This window comes from Mus caroli, unplaced genomic scaffold (assembly GCF_978045245.1).
Source record: "Mus caroli unplaced genomic scaffold, Mus_caroli_1 scaffold_6, whole genome shotgun sequence".
Classification (NCBI taxonomy): domain Eukaryota; kingdom Metazoa; phylum Chordata; class Mammalia; order Rodentia; family Muridae; genus Mus; species Mus caroli.
Window position 1 is genome coordinate 20,351,607 of NW_028227261.1, and position 14,787 is coordinate 20,366,393.

A 14,787-nucleotide genomic window follows, 5' to 3' on the forward strand; every position below is an offset into this window, starting at 1 on the left:
CCTCAGACCCGATGGGCATCTTTAGGTGCCAGGTCATCTTAGCAAGCCTGCTTCCTCTTTTATATGCCTCTCCTTCCTTCCTTCTCCTCCTCCCCTCCCCTGGTCACTTCTTCTTTGTCTCCTCATCTGTCTTTGTATCCCTCTCCTCCTCCTCCCCCTCCTTGTCAAGGGCAAAACCAAAGCCTTACTTGGAGGCGCTGTGTTGGGCTTCCAGACCCATTTTATTTTTTTCCTTTGATTCAGGGCCTTGCTGTGCAGCCCTAGTTGACCACCAATTCATAATCCTCCTGCCTCAGCCTCGGAGCAGGATTACAGACCATGCCACCTCACCCAGCTCCTCATTGACTCGAGACCTTTGCCCCTCTTTTTTTTTTTTTTTTTTTTTTTTTTAGATTCATTTATTTATTTATTATATGTAAGTACACTGTAGCTGTTTTCAGACACTCCAGAAGAGGGTACCTGATCTCATTACTGATGGTTGTGAGCCACCATGTGGTTGCTGGGATTTGAACTCAGGACCTTCAGAAGAGCAGTCAGTGCTCTTAACCACTGAGCCATCTCTCCAGCCCCCCTCCCTTTTTTCTTGAGCAAGCCTCGACTGAGCTGCGTGTCTCCTCTCCACCCATACTGGCTTCAGTACTCACTTGCATATTGTCCCCAGAGTCAATATGTCACTCTGCCTCTGCATCTGCCTCCCAAGGCAAATGGGAAGGGAGGGGTCCCCTCCCGATCACCCACGTTTTGTTTCCGTATGGCACCCACCCTCACTGGCTAGCGACAGCGTCTTTAAATTTTTGGCACTTGGGAGGCATAGGCAGGTGGATTTCTGAGTTCGAGGCCAGCCTGGTCTACAGAGTGAATTCCAGGACAGCAGGGCTATACAGAGAAACCCTGTCTCAAAAAAAAAAAACCAAAAAAAAAATGTTGTGGGTTCCTCTTGTGCCATCAGTAGGCACCTGTGAGCAGGCTGGCTCATGTGCTGTCGGTGCTCACAGCCCTAGAAAGAGCCCTAAGACACCAGAGAAAGTGCTCAGAAACAGTCTTTTATGGAGGGGGAGATCAATATTAATCCCATGCTAGAGACTAGAGCTCTGAGACACCTTAGTCAAACTAAGCACTCGATAAGACAAAGCCAGGATCTGAACCCAGGCCTGATCAGCTCCAGTGTTCTGGCCTTCCCTGGGAAAGCCTGGCCACTCTGATAGAACCCTTCACCTGTCCCTCTCTTATCAGTTGGTCGTTCTCTGCCACTTGTGCAATCACTGATTGGAGGAAGTCTGGGGTCCCTCCTTCAGCTCCCGCTCTCTAATCTACAGTGGTTGGTGCGTGGCCTTGGGCCTTGAAAAAGCTGGTGTTCTGCCACCTGTTGTGGGAGTGGGGGCTGGTGCCAGCCCCTCCACCCGCCTCCGGTGCTATATTAGAGCCTCGCCTCCACATCTTTTTTATCACCCTGAAGCTCACCATGCTCCGACTGCTGAGTTCCCTCTTGCTTGTGGCCCTTGGTAAGCCCTCAGCTTGTCCCATGTCTCCTTGCTGCATCAGCCTGGGAGCCCCTGAAATATGACAGACCCTCACTCCTTGCCCCCCCTGGGTGACACCCCATACCTACTTCTACAGAAGGTCTCAGCTTCAACTAGGACAGGACTGTAGGGCCTTGAGCTTGGTTTGTGGCCAGGAGTGGAGGAGGCAGGCAAGCTTCAGATGACCCAGCTCAGAAAGACTGGGAGCCCACAGGGCAAGACTCCTTGAGGGGACAATGGATGACCTCCTGGCTTAAGGTCTGAGCTCTGAGGTTTGATGGCTCCAACTCAAACTTTCAGTCTTCTGTGACACAGCCCACTAAGCTTGCCTTGGTGGACCATGTACCCGATGGCATTTTCTAAGTATCTGCTATGTCAGGCAGGCGACGGTGGGGCCAGTTATTTCTCTTCTATGACCCCAGGTAAGTCAGCATAGTTTGGAGTCAGTGGGGAAACTGACCTTTAAAGGAACACAGCTCGTCCTGAGTCAGTGGCCGAGTGTCACTTCCTACCCAGCTGTGTCACTCAAACTGCCACTTCATAGGTCACCTTTTTTAAAAAAAGGTTTTTTAATAGAAAGTCTCATGTTACAGCTCAGCCTGCCTCTCCTTGAATTCCTAGAAATCCCACTGTCTCCCTGTCTCACACACAGGGACTACAGGCATGAGCTAGCAGGTCACTTTTAGCTGCCATTTTTAATTATTTTTATTACATTTATTTGTTAGAGACTGTATGTGCGTTACAGAGCTCATGTGGAGACCCGAGGACAACTTGCAGGAGTCAGTTTTCTCTGTTGGGATCCCAGGGATAAAACTTAGGCCAGTAGCCCGGGTTACCACCCAGCCAGCCCTATTTTTTTGTTTGGGGTGGGTAAAAGATTTCACTCTGTTAGGCCAGGCTTACCTCAAACCAGTGGCTGATCCTTTGGGCTCAAATCCTCAATGCTGGGATCACAACCATTATGCCCAGCATTTTAGTTCCAGAGTTTGGGGGCTCCCTGAGTACCAGGCTCAGTCCCAAGTCTTCAGTCCTAGAACTTAAAGAGACCCTGCTCTCCTCTGACTCTGGGAAGCCTTGTTGTAGATTAAATGCATAAATGCTAGTTCATACCTGGCTAGTGAAGTCTAGAGAAGGGACAAGCTACCCCTCCTCTTCCTCTTCCTCATCCTCTTCCTCTTCTTTATCCTCTTCTTCCTCTTCCTCTTTTATTCTTCCTCCTCTTCCTCTTCTTTCGCTTCTTTTTCTTTTTAGACAGGATCTCTCTGTATAGCTGATCTGGAATACACCATATAGGTCAAGCTGGCCTTGAATTTACAGAATTCAGCTTGCCTCTGCCTCCAAGTGCACCATGCTCAAACACCAGCTCTCCCACCCCCACCCATTCCTTCTGAGGACAGTTTGATTGACTGGCTTCTCAATTGTCACCTCTAGCCTCAGGCTGTGGACAGCCTTCCTACAACCCCTCCAGCCGAGTTGTCAATGGCGAGGAAGCTGTTCCCCACAGCTGGCCCTGGCAGGTAAGAGTGACAGCAGCTGTCCCCCCCCACTCCTCACCCCCACTTCTACTGTGGTCACTGAACCCCAGGTCTGGTGACATGGCAGCCTGCCTTGACCCCACCAGTTCCTCTCCACTCCCTACTTTGACTTCAAAAGGCCAGAAACTCTTGGACAGAGACATTTCTTGGAGGTTGTAACTGTTCCATCTGTAATCTTGGCTGGGATTTGAAAGTGGAATTTGGGGAAAGGGTGGTGTTTAAGAGATTGGCTTAATAGCAGTGGAACTTCGGGGGCTGTGTTTAGAGGGAAGATTTTGTTTCTAATCTCCCTGGGTTCTACAAAAGGGTCAAAGTTCTGGGAGCTGTAAAAGGGTTAGGAACTTCATAGAGGTCCATGGGGAGATGTTCAGAGGGCTAAATTGCCTGTCTAACAATAGTCACAAGCCACATGTGGCTATAGTTTACTATAAAGTAAGGCAGACATAGTTGTTCCATACAAACTTGTAACCCAGTAGAGGCAGAAGGATCAGGAGTTCAAGGTCAGCCTCAGCTACACAGCAAGTTTGATGTCACTCTGGCTTCTATGGGACCCTGTCTCAAGAACCAAACCCAGACCTGGAGAGAGCTGCGCGGTGAAGAGTGCTTGCTGATCTTCCAGAGGACCTGAGTTCAGTTCCTAGCCTGGCAGCTTAAGACTGCCTGTAACAGCATCCCTAGGGGACCCATGCCTTCTAGGCTCTGAGGGGGCCAGAACACACGTGACACACACCCGTTCAGAGAAACACACATGCACACAAGGAAACATTCTTTATAGCCTGCCTGTCTCTCCTGAGTGCTAGGATTAAAGACAGCGTGCAACCACTGCCCGGCACGTAAACATCTTTCAAAATCCACAAAATTGGTACAAATTTGGCAACTGAAAAAAATCATTTCAGTGCTCAACAGCCACAGGAAGCGGAGACCAATGAAGAAGATAGGAGGCATTTGCATCATCAAAGACCCTGAGAACAGACAGGGTCCCAGCTTATTCTGTGAGGGACCAGGGCCTATATCCTGTAGCCTTTGCTGGCCACTGGTGGTGGCAGTGAGTTACTGTGGCCATCAGAGTATAAAAATGACACAGATGAGAAGGATCTCCAGGCTTGGAGCCAGCCTGGTCTACAGGTGTGAGGAGGACACAGGAGTCTTCGAGTGTCCATCAGGACCTAAGCACAGCGGGCGATGGTCTTCATCCATTTTTGGTTGAGGAGGTTGTGTTGCTCTTTGTTTTTGAGATGAGGTTTCAGGTAGTTCAGGCTATCCTCAAAGTCAATATACAGCTAAGGGTGTTCCTGTCTTCCTGTTCCTGTTTCCACCTCCTGAGTGGTGGGGTTCTGGGCATGTGTCACCACACCCCACTTCTGCAGGGCTGGGCATAGAACTCAGAGCTTTAAGCATGCTAGGCAGGCACTCTACCCACTGAGCTACATCGCCTGCCCCACTCTCTCTCTCTCTCTTTTTTTAAGATTTATTTATTATTACATGAGTACACTGTAGGTGTCTTCAGAAACACCAGTAGAGGGCGTAAGATCTCATTGCGGGTCTTTCTTCCTTTCTTTGAGACAGTCTCACACAACCTTAGGTGATCTTGAACCACAGTCCTTCTGCCTACTTCTCTGATGCTGGAATCCCAGGTATAGAGCACTGTACACAGTTGTAAGAGAGCTTTTGAAAGTCAGAATGCATATGGAAGGGGAGGCAAAGGCCTCAATGTCAGGCATGTTTCAACAGACCCAAGAGGCCTTGAAAGATGTAGGGTTCAGGAGAATGCGAGAACGGATAGGACAGGGATCGTGAAGAGCCCTCAGGAAACATAAAGTCTGTGGATGCCAGAGAGTGGTAAGAACCTCAGAGATAGCATAAAACCTGTGGTGGGAGGCCTTGGATAATCAAAATGTGATGCTTGTGGGAAAGTGACAGAGTCCCCTGAGGAGCTGCATAGTCTGTGCACTGCACATTTCAGAGGGCGCCATTTTTTTCCCATGCGAATAGCATATTCTGGAGCTGTACAGCACATAGCCTGTGAAGCCACTGGTGGCAACCCATGGTGTTTGGTCTGGGCCAATCAAGCACTTTCCTTCTTGGCCAACAGGTCTCCCTTCAGTATGAGATGGGTGGGAGCTTCTACCATACCTGTGGTGGCTCCCTCATTACCCCTGACTGGGTTCTGACTGCAGGCCACTGCATCATGTGAGTTCCACCCCCTATGCCTGTCCCACTCACTATCCCTGCATGTGTCCTGGGCAGCTGGGACAATAGGAGAGGAGTGAGATTGGCTCCAGGCTTATACTGACCTCCACTCTTCTGCAGGCCTTATCTCACCTACCAGGTGGTACTTGGGGAGCATGAACAAGGTGTGGAGGAGGGCTCAGAGCAGGTGATCCCCATCAACGCTGGAGATCTCTTTGTGCACCCCAAGTGGAACTCCGAATGTGTGAACTGTGGGTGAGTGAAGTCTTGGGTGTGGAGTTGGGAGTTCCATTCTGCAAGATGCCAAGCCACTCGAGAGCTTACTACAGGGGTCAGCTGCCTGAGTCCAAGTGGCATGGGCTGTGGGTAGCTGCAAGAACTAAAGGATGGTGGCTTGCCAGGCATGGTGGCACACTCGTGAGGCAGAGGCAGGCTGATTTCTGAGTTCTAGGCCAGCCTGGTCTACAAAGTGAGTTCCAAGACAGCCAGGGCTATAGAGAGAAACCCTGTCTCAAAAAAACCAAAAAAGAAAGAAAGAAAGAAAGAAAGAAAGAAAGAAAGAAAGAGAGAGAGAGAGAGACAGAGAGAGAGACAGAGAAAGAAAGAAAGAAAGAAAGAAAGAAAGAAAGAAAGAAAGAAAGAAAGAAAGAAAGAAAGAAAGGAAGGAAGGAAGGAAGGAAGGAAGGAAGGAAGGAAGGAAGGAAGGAAGAAAGAAAGAAAGAAAGAAAGAAAGAAAGAAAGAAAGAAAGAAAGAAAGAAAGAAAGAAAGAAAGGTGGCTTAAGGCTCTAACCCATCGTGGCCAGAATCCCAGAATGAGCAGAGAGCTAGATCAGACCCCAGTGAAGTGATTTAAGCGGTAGCTAGGTAGTTGAGATGGAAAATAATGGTACCTACAGTGTGGGACACAGGCAACAACATCTTTCTCCAGGGAGCTGTCAGACATCAGCCTAGACTGTTGCATTGGGCAGCACTGGGGTAGGGGCAACTGTGACCCTGAGCCTTCCAGATGACATAGAGGGGTCAAGGGGACCATAAATGACCAAGGTCAGCAGGGGTAAAGTGGCTGTGAGGCTTCCCAGGGTTGGTCCACTTTAAGAATGGATTTTGGAAAAGACATGTGGTAACATGCACCTTTTATCTCAGCACAGGGAGGCTGAAGCAGGTGAATCTCTGTGGGTTACAGGCTAGCTCAGTCAACATAGGCTAGCTAGGGCTACATAGTAAGACCAACTCACCAATGAAGCAAAACAAATGACTTAGGAAGCACCAGAGAGTAGATCGATCGCACAGTACCAGTCAAGCATGTGCCGAGCTCTGAGTTCAAGCCCCAGCACTACAAAACCAACCAGTAAATGGATTCAGAATTCAAGGACCAGTGGATTCCCCAGAGCTGAAAGTCCCTGGAGCAAAGAAGGTAGGTGCATGCTAGCTGACTGGATTTCATGGGACTCTCCTTTTCCCCTAGCAATGACATCGCCCTGGTCAAGCTCTCAAGAAGTGCCCAGCTGGGAGACGCAGTCCAGCTTGCCTGCCTCCCTCCTGCTGGTGAAATCCTACCCAATGGAGCACCCTGTTACATCAGCGGCTGGGGCCGGCTCTCCAGTACGTGCTGACCACAGAGACAGTGCCTGGGGCAAGTGGGGGTAGAGGGCCACAGCAGAAACCATTGTTTTTCAAAAAATTTATTTGTTTTATATATCTGAGTACACTGTCACAGTCAGATCCCATTACAGATGGTCGTGAGCCACCATGTGGTTGCCGGGAATTGAACTCAGAACCTCTGGAAGAGCAGTCAGTGTTCTTAACCGCTGAGCCATCTCTCCAGTCCAAAAATCATCTTTATACTGCTCGTGAATTCCTCTCCAGCTCCCCACCATCTCCCCAATCCTCCCAAACACAAGTATGTTCAATGGATCATTTTGGGGTGCCCACTGTGTGCCCAATACCCCAGAACACAGAGCAAGCAAGACCCCGTGATTCCCACCAGCTTGATGGAGCCTGAAGGTTTCCACTCTGTAACTCCCAAGTATCCCTTGCAACACTCTCTGTCTCCCCAGCCAATGGACCTCTGCCAACCAAGCTGCAGCAGGCCTTGCTGCCTGTCGTGGACTATGAACACTGCTCCAGGTGGGACTGGTGGGGCTACTATGTGAAGACGACCATGGTGTGCGCCGGCGGCTACATCCAGTCTGGCTGCTTTGTGAGTCAGTTCACATCTGCCCTGGAGGCACGGTTGTAGGGCCCTGAAGACCCTCCTCCATGTGCCCTGAGGTGGATAAACATACTTGGTTTGCCTCATGCAGTCTCCAGGCCATGTGGGATGAAGAGAAACTCAGAGGTGGCATCAGGAGCTTGACAGACCCCAGTTCCCTCATTTTTGCCACTGTTTTTTGAGATAGGGTCTTACAATGTAAGCTTGACTGGCCTGAGATCACTATATAGTGTAGGCTGGTCTCAAACTCATAGCGATGACCTGTCTCTGCCTCCCTAGTTCTGGGATGAACGGTATGTACCACCACACTTGGCACTCACTGTTTTGAGACTGTGGTATAGCACAGTCTTGCTGAAACTTACTCGGTAGCCAAGAATTGCCTTGAATTTCTGATCCTCCTGTCTCCATCTGAGTGATGGTCTTTCAGCATTATCACCACACCCACTTGAGGCAGTAATAGGGGTGGAAATCACAGCTTTGTGGATGCTAATACTTGCTCAATTGAGCTACGTCGCTAACCCACATCAGTTGTGGCTTTGAAGTGATAGCCACACATTCAGAATGCTCTTGTTGTATATAAGCACATGCTTATCATGCTAACCTGAAATCCCAGCACTGTTGGAGGCTGAGGCAGGAGGATTGCAAGTTCAAGATCAGCCTGGGCTATACAGTGTCTCAGTTAGAAACAAACAAAACCTCAACCATTAAATGTGGTACCGATAATGAGAGGCGCCATCTCTGGAGAGCTGCGTCTCGTCTGCTGGGTGCTTTGTTGAAGTCTTACACTGTCTCATTAACCCTGATGTCCGTGGGTCTCAACCTTCCTAATGCTGTGACCCTCATGTTGTGGTTGACCCCCAACCATAAAATTATTTTGTTGCTACTTTGTAACTTTAATTTTGCTGCTGTTATGAGCTCTAACATAAATAATCTGACATGCAGGATATCTGATATGTGAACCGTCCCCCCAAAGGGGTTGTGACCCTCAGATCTAGAACCAGTGCCTTATAGTTTTCTCTTGCAAACTGCTACCCAGAGATGTGAAGTAGTGTGAATGTGTATCAATGTCATTGAAGTCAGAGCCCGCTCCTTATCCTCAGACCCACATCAGCCCTGACTCTTGTCTCTATTGCAGGGTGACTCTGGAGGACCCCTCAACTGTCCCGCTGACAATGGCACCTGGCAGGTCCATGGTATAGCCAGCTTCGTGTCCCCTTCGGGCTGCAACACCCTGAAGAAGCCCACAATGTTCACCCGTGTCTCAGCCTTCATCGACTGGATTGAGGAGGTAAGGAGACAAAGGAGATGGAAGCCAGCCAGGGAGTTTAGGAGGAGAATCTGCAGACCCTGAGGAGCCCTGAGGCTCATGAGGCTGAGGGAGAGAACTTTGGGGACATTCTAGAGAGCTTGGGGATGTTTTATGTGATCACACTTCCAGATTCTAACAGGTATTGAGAAGTATCCCCCGGCCCAGGTCCTTCCTAGTCAAGGGGGACAGAGAGCATGTCAGACAGTGGACAGACAGCCTGTTGGTGGACAGATGGTAGACACTAGAGTGCAGGAGGTTGAGAACCATGATGTGGGCTCTTGGGGTCAGGGAGGATGCAGAGCAGACCTCATCTAGACACAGAAGGTCCAGGACAGTGGCTCTTCTTCCTGACTGGAGTACTAGCTGGGATTTGTAGATTCACTGTGCTAAGAACCTCAGCTAACAGTTCAACTGAGAATACCCATGAAGCCGGAAGGTCATGGTGTAGGCCTTTAAACCCAGCACTTGGGAGGCAGAGGCAGATGCATATTGATCTTTGAGTTCAAAACTAGCTGGTCTACAGAGTAAGTGCCAGGACAGCAGGTACACAGAGAAACCATGTCCAGAAAACAAAGCAAACAAAAGAATACCCATGAGGCAACTGCTATTATTACCTCTCTTAAGGAGATGACGAAACTAATGCTCAGAGAGGTCAAGTCACTCTCCCAGCGACACAGAGGATCCAGTCACAGAGCTAGGCCTTTCGCCCAGTCCCTTCAGTCCCAAAGCTTGCAATCTTAACTAATTTTGTCTTTTCCAACCTTCTGCTTTTTGTTTGTTCGTTTTAGACCATTGCCAACAACTAGATCCAAGTATCGGCTGGCAGAGAGGACCCCAGGTCCTCTAAAGAATAAAGACCTTTCTGAAAGTCCCAAGTTGATGCTCTCTGCCTTCTTTGACGGAACTCTTGCGCTCTGACCAGTTTGTGAAATCTTAGGTCTGAAATGTGGAGGTGGGGCCAGAGCCAGCCCCTCCACTGAGGAGGGGAGAATGAGCCTCCGAGAGGAGGGGCTGCAGTGGGGTGACCAGCACGCTAGGGCATAGGACTTCCTACACAGAAAGAGAGAAACTGTCAGAAAAGTAGAAGTTGTCACAGTAATAGTCACACATAGGACTGCGAATATAGTCAGTGGTAGTAGATAGTCACACAGAAACTGGAGACTTCTCAATGCAGCCATAGAGCCACGAATCTGCAGAAAAATCTAGTCCGGTTGGGAATCACGGGTTACATGCAGCATTAGGAAGGGTTCTCTCTGAAAAGGCGGACTTGTCATAGCTGCATGGATTTAACCTACTCTGACTGACCGGGGACTCGGGGTTCATCTTTCTAGTTTTTTTTTTTTAAGATTTATTTATTTATTATATGTAAGTACACTGTAGCTGTCTTCAGACACTCCAGAAGAGGGAGTCAGATCTCGTTACGGATGGTTGTGAGCCACCATGTGGTTGCTGGGATTTGAACTCTGGACCTTAGGAAGAGCAGTCGGGTGCTCTTACCCACTAAGCCATCTCACCAGCTCCTAGTTTTTTTTTTTTTTAAGATTTATTTTATATATATGAATACACTGTCACTGTCTTCAGACACACCAGAGTAGGGCACCAGATCCCATTACAGATGGTTGTGAGTCACCATGTGGTTGCTGGGAATTGAACTCAGGACCTCTGGAAGAGCAAGCAGTCAGTGCTCTTAACTGCTGAGCCACCTCTCCAGCCTAGGCTTTTCCTCTGTGTGTGTGTGTGTGTGTGTGTGTGTGTGTGTGTGTGTGTATACCTGGTGATGAGAGGCCAAGTCAGGAGAATCATGAAAAGCTCCCCAGACAGCTAATGGCAGATGCAGCAGTGAATGGAAGAGATTCCACCTCAAAACAAGATGGAAGCCCATCCTGCTGGCACACCTGTAACCCCAGTACTTGGGAAGCAGTACTTCTTAGTTACCTTTCTACTTCTTAGATAAAAACACCACGATTGGAGCCGGGCGTGGTGGCGCACGCCTTTAATCCCAGCACTCGGGAGGCAGAGGCAGGCAGATTTCTGAGTTCGAGGTCAGCTTGGTCTACAAAGTAAGTTCCAGGACAGCCAGGGCTACACAGAGAAACCCTGCCTGGAAAAACAAACAAACAAACAAACAAACAAACAAACAAACAAACTATCACGATCAAGGCAACTTATAGAAGAAAGGGTTTATCTGAGGTTCCAGTTTCATCAGGATAAGTGTCTGTCATTATCACAACAGCTGCTGTGGCTGGAACAACAAGCTGAGAGCTCAGAGCCATTGTGCCAGGGAAATGTTAGTGATCCTCAAAAACACACACAGGAGCCAATCTGATGCAACTCACAGCAGGGTCTTCATTCTATTCCAGCTAGCTTGCCCCTCCACCAATGCACCACTGTCACGCAGGATGGTCTATTGGGACAAGGCTTTATAGTAAGCAGCAAGCAGGGAATGCATGTGCAAGCATCTCATTGGAAAGCTGCTGTGGCCTTTACCATAATTGGCTGGTGCTGGGAGTCATATCATAAACTTAACTTCTGTTCTCCTCTGCATTGGTGGTCATTAGGCATGGGGTGGGCTTGTAACCTGGGGCTGCAGGTTTGTTCGGGGAATAACCAGGAGACACTGGTCTTGTGTATTCTGGAAACTCTACTCTTGTTGGGGATTAGCCTAGAGACTGGAGCTAGGCTCAGGTTCTGTTGGGGGGTGGGGCAACTTGGAAACTAATGTTAGATACCAGCCTGTTAGTCTACCTGAGTTTAAACTTACGTCAGATTCTCTAAAGGGGCCTGAATTGAAAAGCTTTGGCATCTCAGATGCTTGAACGTAGGCAGGAAGCAGAGAGTAAATAAAGAGCAGTGTGGGGAACATTTCTCATTCAACCACAACGCAGTGGCAGGCAGAGCTTTTTGAGTTGAAGGCCAACCTGGTCTACATAGCAAGTATCTGGGCAGCCTGGGCTACAGAGGCTCTTTGTTTTATTTATTTATTTTTTTCCTTATGTATGTGTGTACCCTGTTGCTGTCTTCGGACAGACCAGAAGAGGGCTTCAGATCCTATTACAGATAGTTGTGAGCCACCATGTACTTGCTGGGAATTGAACTCAGGACCTCTGGAGTGGTCAGTGCTCTTTACCGCCTAGCCATCTCTCCAGCCCTGCGACTCTTATGTCCAAAAAAGTAAACAAAGGTAGAAAGTGGGGACTGACATCTGAGGTTGTCCACTGACCTCTCTCTGTAAGTGTGCTGTGGCATATACATGACTGAACTCATACAGAGCACACATATATGCACACACACATGCACACACATATGTATGTACCCCCCTTGCGGGGGTGGGGAAGAGAGAGACAGAGAGAGAGAGAGACAGAAAGAGACAGAGACAGAGACAGAGGCAGAGACAGAGAGACAGAGAGAGAGACAGAGAGAGAGAGAGAGAGACAGAAAGAGACAGAGGCAGAGACAGAGAGACAGAGACAGAGAGAGAGAGACAGAAAGAGACAGAGACAGAGGCAGAGACAGAGACAGAGACACAGAGAGAGAGAGAGTGCATACAAGTGATACACTTAATGTAATTTAGGTGGAGAACCCACAGTACTCTTCCTTATTCTCCCCAGAGGCCATCAGTATTTGGGTGGAGTTGGGGCACATAGCAGAATAACTCTTGCCTGCTCCCTGCTCCCTTGAAGGCCTTTGGCCATACATTTTCCCTTGGCTGACATGAAGCTTAGAGAGATGGGGAGTCTTGCTAGGCTCTCCTTTTCGCTGTTGTGGCAGCTAGTGGCTGCCGGTCAACCTGGTGCCAGAGTGAGGAGGTGAGGAGGAGGCATCAAACTGAGCACCGTTGTCTCCTCATGGATACTTATGGCCACAATCAAGAAATAGTTGTCACCGCCACTGTGGTGCTGGGCTTTGTTTGTTATAGCTGTGTGGACTTTACCTACCCTAACTCACGGAGGAGCTCGGGGTTCATCTTTCTAATCTAGGATGCTACATGTTATCACACATACAAATATCCACAGACAATGTACTATATGGTTTGGGAGTTTTCTTCTTTCTTTCCTTGTGTGTGTGTGTGTGTGTGTGTGTGTGTGTGTGTGTGTGTGTGTGTGTAGGGCAGAAGTCAACTTTGAATGTACTATCCACCTGCTGTTTTGTTATTGTTATTGTTACATTTATTCATATAGGTCTGTCTGTCTGTCTGTCTGTCTGTCTGTCTGTCTGTCTGTCTGTCTGTTTATGAGTGCCAGTTACATAGCACACATGTGGAGGTCAGAGAACCATCTTTGAAAATGGGTTTTTGACTTCCAGTCTGTGGGTTCTAAGGATTGAACATAGGTCGGCAAGCTTGACAGCAAGCCCCATATTTATCTGCTGAGCCATCTCAATGGCTGTAGTTTTTTATTTGAGACAGGGTTCCAAACTGGGACCCAGGACTCATCAATTAGGCTAAGCTGGTTTAGCCAGTGAGACCCAGAGATCAGCATATCTCTGTCTTCCCAGTGCTACGATTACAAATGTATACTACCACACTCAACTTTTTATGTGGGTGCCGGGGATTGAACTCAGAACCTCATGCATGAATGCCAAACACTTCACCAACTGAACATCTAATCGGCACCAATTTTGATTTTAAAAAAAGCATAAATAGATGGGTTATAGTGGCCCAGACCTATAATCAAACTACATGGGAGGCTAAGACAGGAGGATCAAAAGATTAAGGCCAGCCTGGGCTACAGAGTAAGACTCTCAAAACCAACCAGAGATGCAGATGAACAACAGCAACAACACATCACTAAACAATAAAAGACGGTAAATCATTTTTTGTTGTTGTTGTTGTTTTTGGTTTTTGAGACAGGGTTTCTCTGAGTAGTCTTGACTGTCCTGGAACTCACTCTGTAGACCAGGCTAGCCCCGAACTCAAAGATCTGCCTGCCTCTGCCTCCCAAGTGATGGGATTAAAGGTGTATGCCACCATGGCCTGGCAGCAAATGGGTTTTTCAAAAAGCCCTTTCAACTTGCTGGTTGGCTGTGCTGAGTGTCACCGCCTTGTGGCCTCCTGATGGCTGCCTGCCTGTGGTGAATGCCTTAGACAAAAGTTATTTTTCTCTGCCCTGACTTGCTTGATGAGCATTTAAAGCCGGGCCAACTTTCTGGGGTCACAAGCAGTGCTCGGGTGGATGTCCTTGGACATATCTTCAGGGGCACATGTGTGTGAACTCCCTAGGCTGTATTCCCAGAACTGGGACTCCCTGGTGGGACAGCGTTTGTCAGCTCTGCCATTGACCTAATTCTCCAAGATGACTGTGTCGACGATATTTTTCACATTCCCTGCCCCCTTTCTCCTCTTCCCATCCACTGCCCCCGCACATGGAATATGGCCCCACAGTTTTCTTCTAAAGTCATTCCCAGGATCTCAAGCCTCCTACCCCACCCCCGCCCCCACATAAAAACCCTCTTCCAGCTCTTTAAGGAAAAAAAGAAAAATCCAACATGATCTGGCAAGGGTCTGAGTCAGAAGGCAGCAGGGCAGGGGGCAGGGTGAAGCTGAGGAAGTTGAGAACCAGGTCAGGGCGTCCTTAATCAGGGGAGAGCCCTTGGATAACATCCCCAAATGACTTCAAAATAAAGGTCAGGGAGACAGCTAATGCCTCAGTTGGCATAGCAGTGGCCCCAGGAACCCTCACCCAGCCCAAGGGAGGCTGGGAGCAGCTAAGACACATTTCTCACCACACACTGACATCAGGGAGTTAGGAAATTGCCTACATTTCAAATGGATCAATCAACAATTTGATTTCATCAACAATCCTATCTTGGTCTTCAGTCTCCCCCAGTCTCAACAATTCAAATCTCTTATAACCTTTTTTTAATGAGTCAAGATTAGAATGTCAACTCTTTTTTTTTTCTGCTTCTATTCTGTAAATCACTAAAAACTGACAATTTGCCGGTGGAAGAAATATGTGGCATCAATACTTCTTTTCCTTTTAGAGTTGGCTCAGTGTGGTAATGCTTGCTAATCCACAGCTGAG

At 48.5% G+C, this 14,787-nt stretch overlaps 1 protein-coding gene across 1 annotated transcript; it reads left to right on the top strand.

Annotated features, from left to right (window-relative positions):
- The first annotated feature begins 1,462 nt into the window (after positions 1 to 1,462).
- Positions 1,463 to 9,573, top strand: LOC110293544 (chymotrypsin-like elastase family member 3B). Its single transcript, XM_021161397.1, has 8 exons — positions 1,463 to 1,502; positions 2,952 to 3,037; positions 5,148 to 5,245; positions 5,366 to 5,500; positions 6,712 to 6,848; positions 7,304 to 7,446; positions 8,594 to 8,746; positions 9,556 to 9,573. The coding sequence occupies exons 1-8, from the start codon at positions 1,463 to 1,465 to the stop codon at positions 9,571 to 9,573; spliced, it is 810 nt and encodes a 269-aa protein (XP_021017056.1).
- Positions 9,574 to 14,787: the final 5,214 nt, after the last annotated feature.

Bases quoted from the DNA above. Each gene is read 5' to 3' on its own strand.
- LOC110293544 (XM_021161397.1), top strand. From the start codon at position 1,463: ATGCTCCGACTGCTGAGTTCCCTCTTGCTTGTGGCCCTTG. The intron at 5,501-6,711 runs GTGAGTGAAGTC...CTTTTCCCCTAG, and splicing joins TCCGAATGTGTGAACTGTGG to CAATGACATCGCCCTGGTCA. The intron at 6,849-7,303 runs GTACGTGCTGAC...CTGTCTCCCCAG, and splicing joins CGGCTGGGGCCGGCTCTCCA to CCAATGGACCTCTGCCAACC.